General features: G+C 73.0%; 1 protein-coding gene across 1 annotated transcript in view; it reads right to left on the bottom strand.

The window, feature by feature from the left end:
* Positions 1 to 608: 608 nt before the first annotated feature.
* The window catches only part of WDR60 (WD repeat domain 60), a 16,007-nt gene continuing 15,826 nt past the window's right edge, over positions 609 to 789 (bottom strand). Inside the window, exon 5 of the mRNA XM_012733880.1 lies at positions 609 to 779. Within this exon, the coding sequence (XP_012589334.1) occupies positions 609 to 779 (171 nt within the window). The remainder of the gene's footprint in view (positions 780 to 789) is intronic.

Below are 789 nucleotides of genomic sequence, written 5' to 3'. Positions count from 1 at the left end.
CGCGGTACCGCCGAGCTCTCTCCTCATCGCGCTCAGACTCCTCATCTCTTCTCTCCTCTTCAGCTCTCACTTTGCCTGCGAGGGAGAAGCATGCTAGCGCCCCCAAGCCCCAGCCGCCTCCCCCTGCGCTGTGCCGAGTAGACGCCCCGCAGCGCGCGCACACGGCCTCCAAGGGCTTGGGGCGAGCTGGCCCGCCAGGGAGGCCAGTGGCTGCTCCTGCCGGGCACCGGCCTGCCCCGAGGGGCCGCAGCCCCAGGCAGACAGGCCAGGCCCCCTGGGCATGGCACCCAGCGCCCAGCCCCAGGCCCCCAGTCCTGCGCTCGGCTGGGCTTCCGCTTCGGCTGCCAGCGCCTTCCCGCGAGCCTGGGCGCAGCAGACCCGGCCACCCCCCCCCCCCCACACGGGGCCTGCAGGGCCACCGGGAAGGTGGGGCGGGCGAGGTCCAGCTCTCAGGGAGACCGGCGCGGCAGGGGCGGCGAACACTCACTGTGCAGCCCAGCGCCAGCCACACACCCGGGGCTGCTGCCCCCGCCCCGCCCGCCCCGCTGCCAGCCGACGCCGCCCTGCTGGAGACACTGGCTAGTGCGCCGCTTGGACGACATCGCGCACTAGCTGCCGGGTAAAGACTGTGAAGAAACTTCGTGGGGGGCCTGCGCCTCCCTCCAGCTCCCGCCCTTGACACGAGTGGCCCCAAGCAGCTTAAACAGAGCGGGCCCTCGCGCAGCCTCACCGCTCGGGTCCAGCACATCGCCGGCCAGCTGGCGACAGTCTGAGGGGACCTGGGGGGTG

Source organism: Condylura cristata, unplaced genomic scaffold (assembly GCF_000260355.1).
Source record: "Condylura cristata isolate star-nosed mole 26May11 unplaced genomic scaffold, ConCri1.0 scaffold00042, whole genome shotgun sequence".
In the NCBI taxonomy this organism is placed as follows: Eukaryota; Metazoa; Chordata; class Mammalia; order Eulipotyphla; family Talpidae; genus Condylura; species Condylura cristata.
This window is presented reverse-complemented; position numbering and strand designations above follow the sequence as displayed.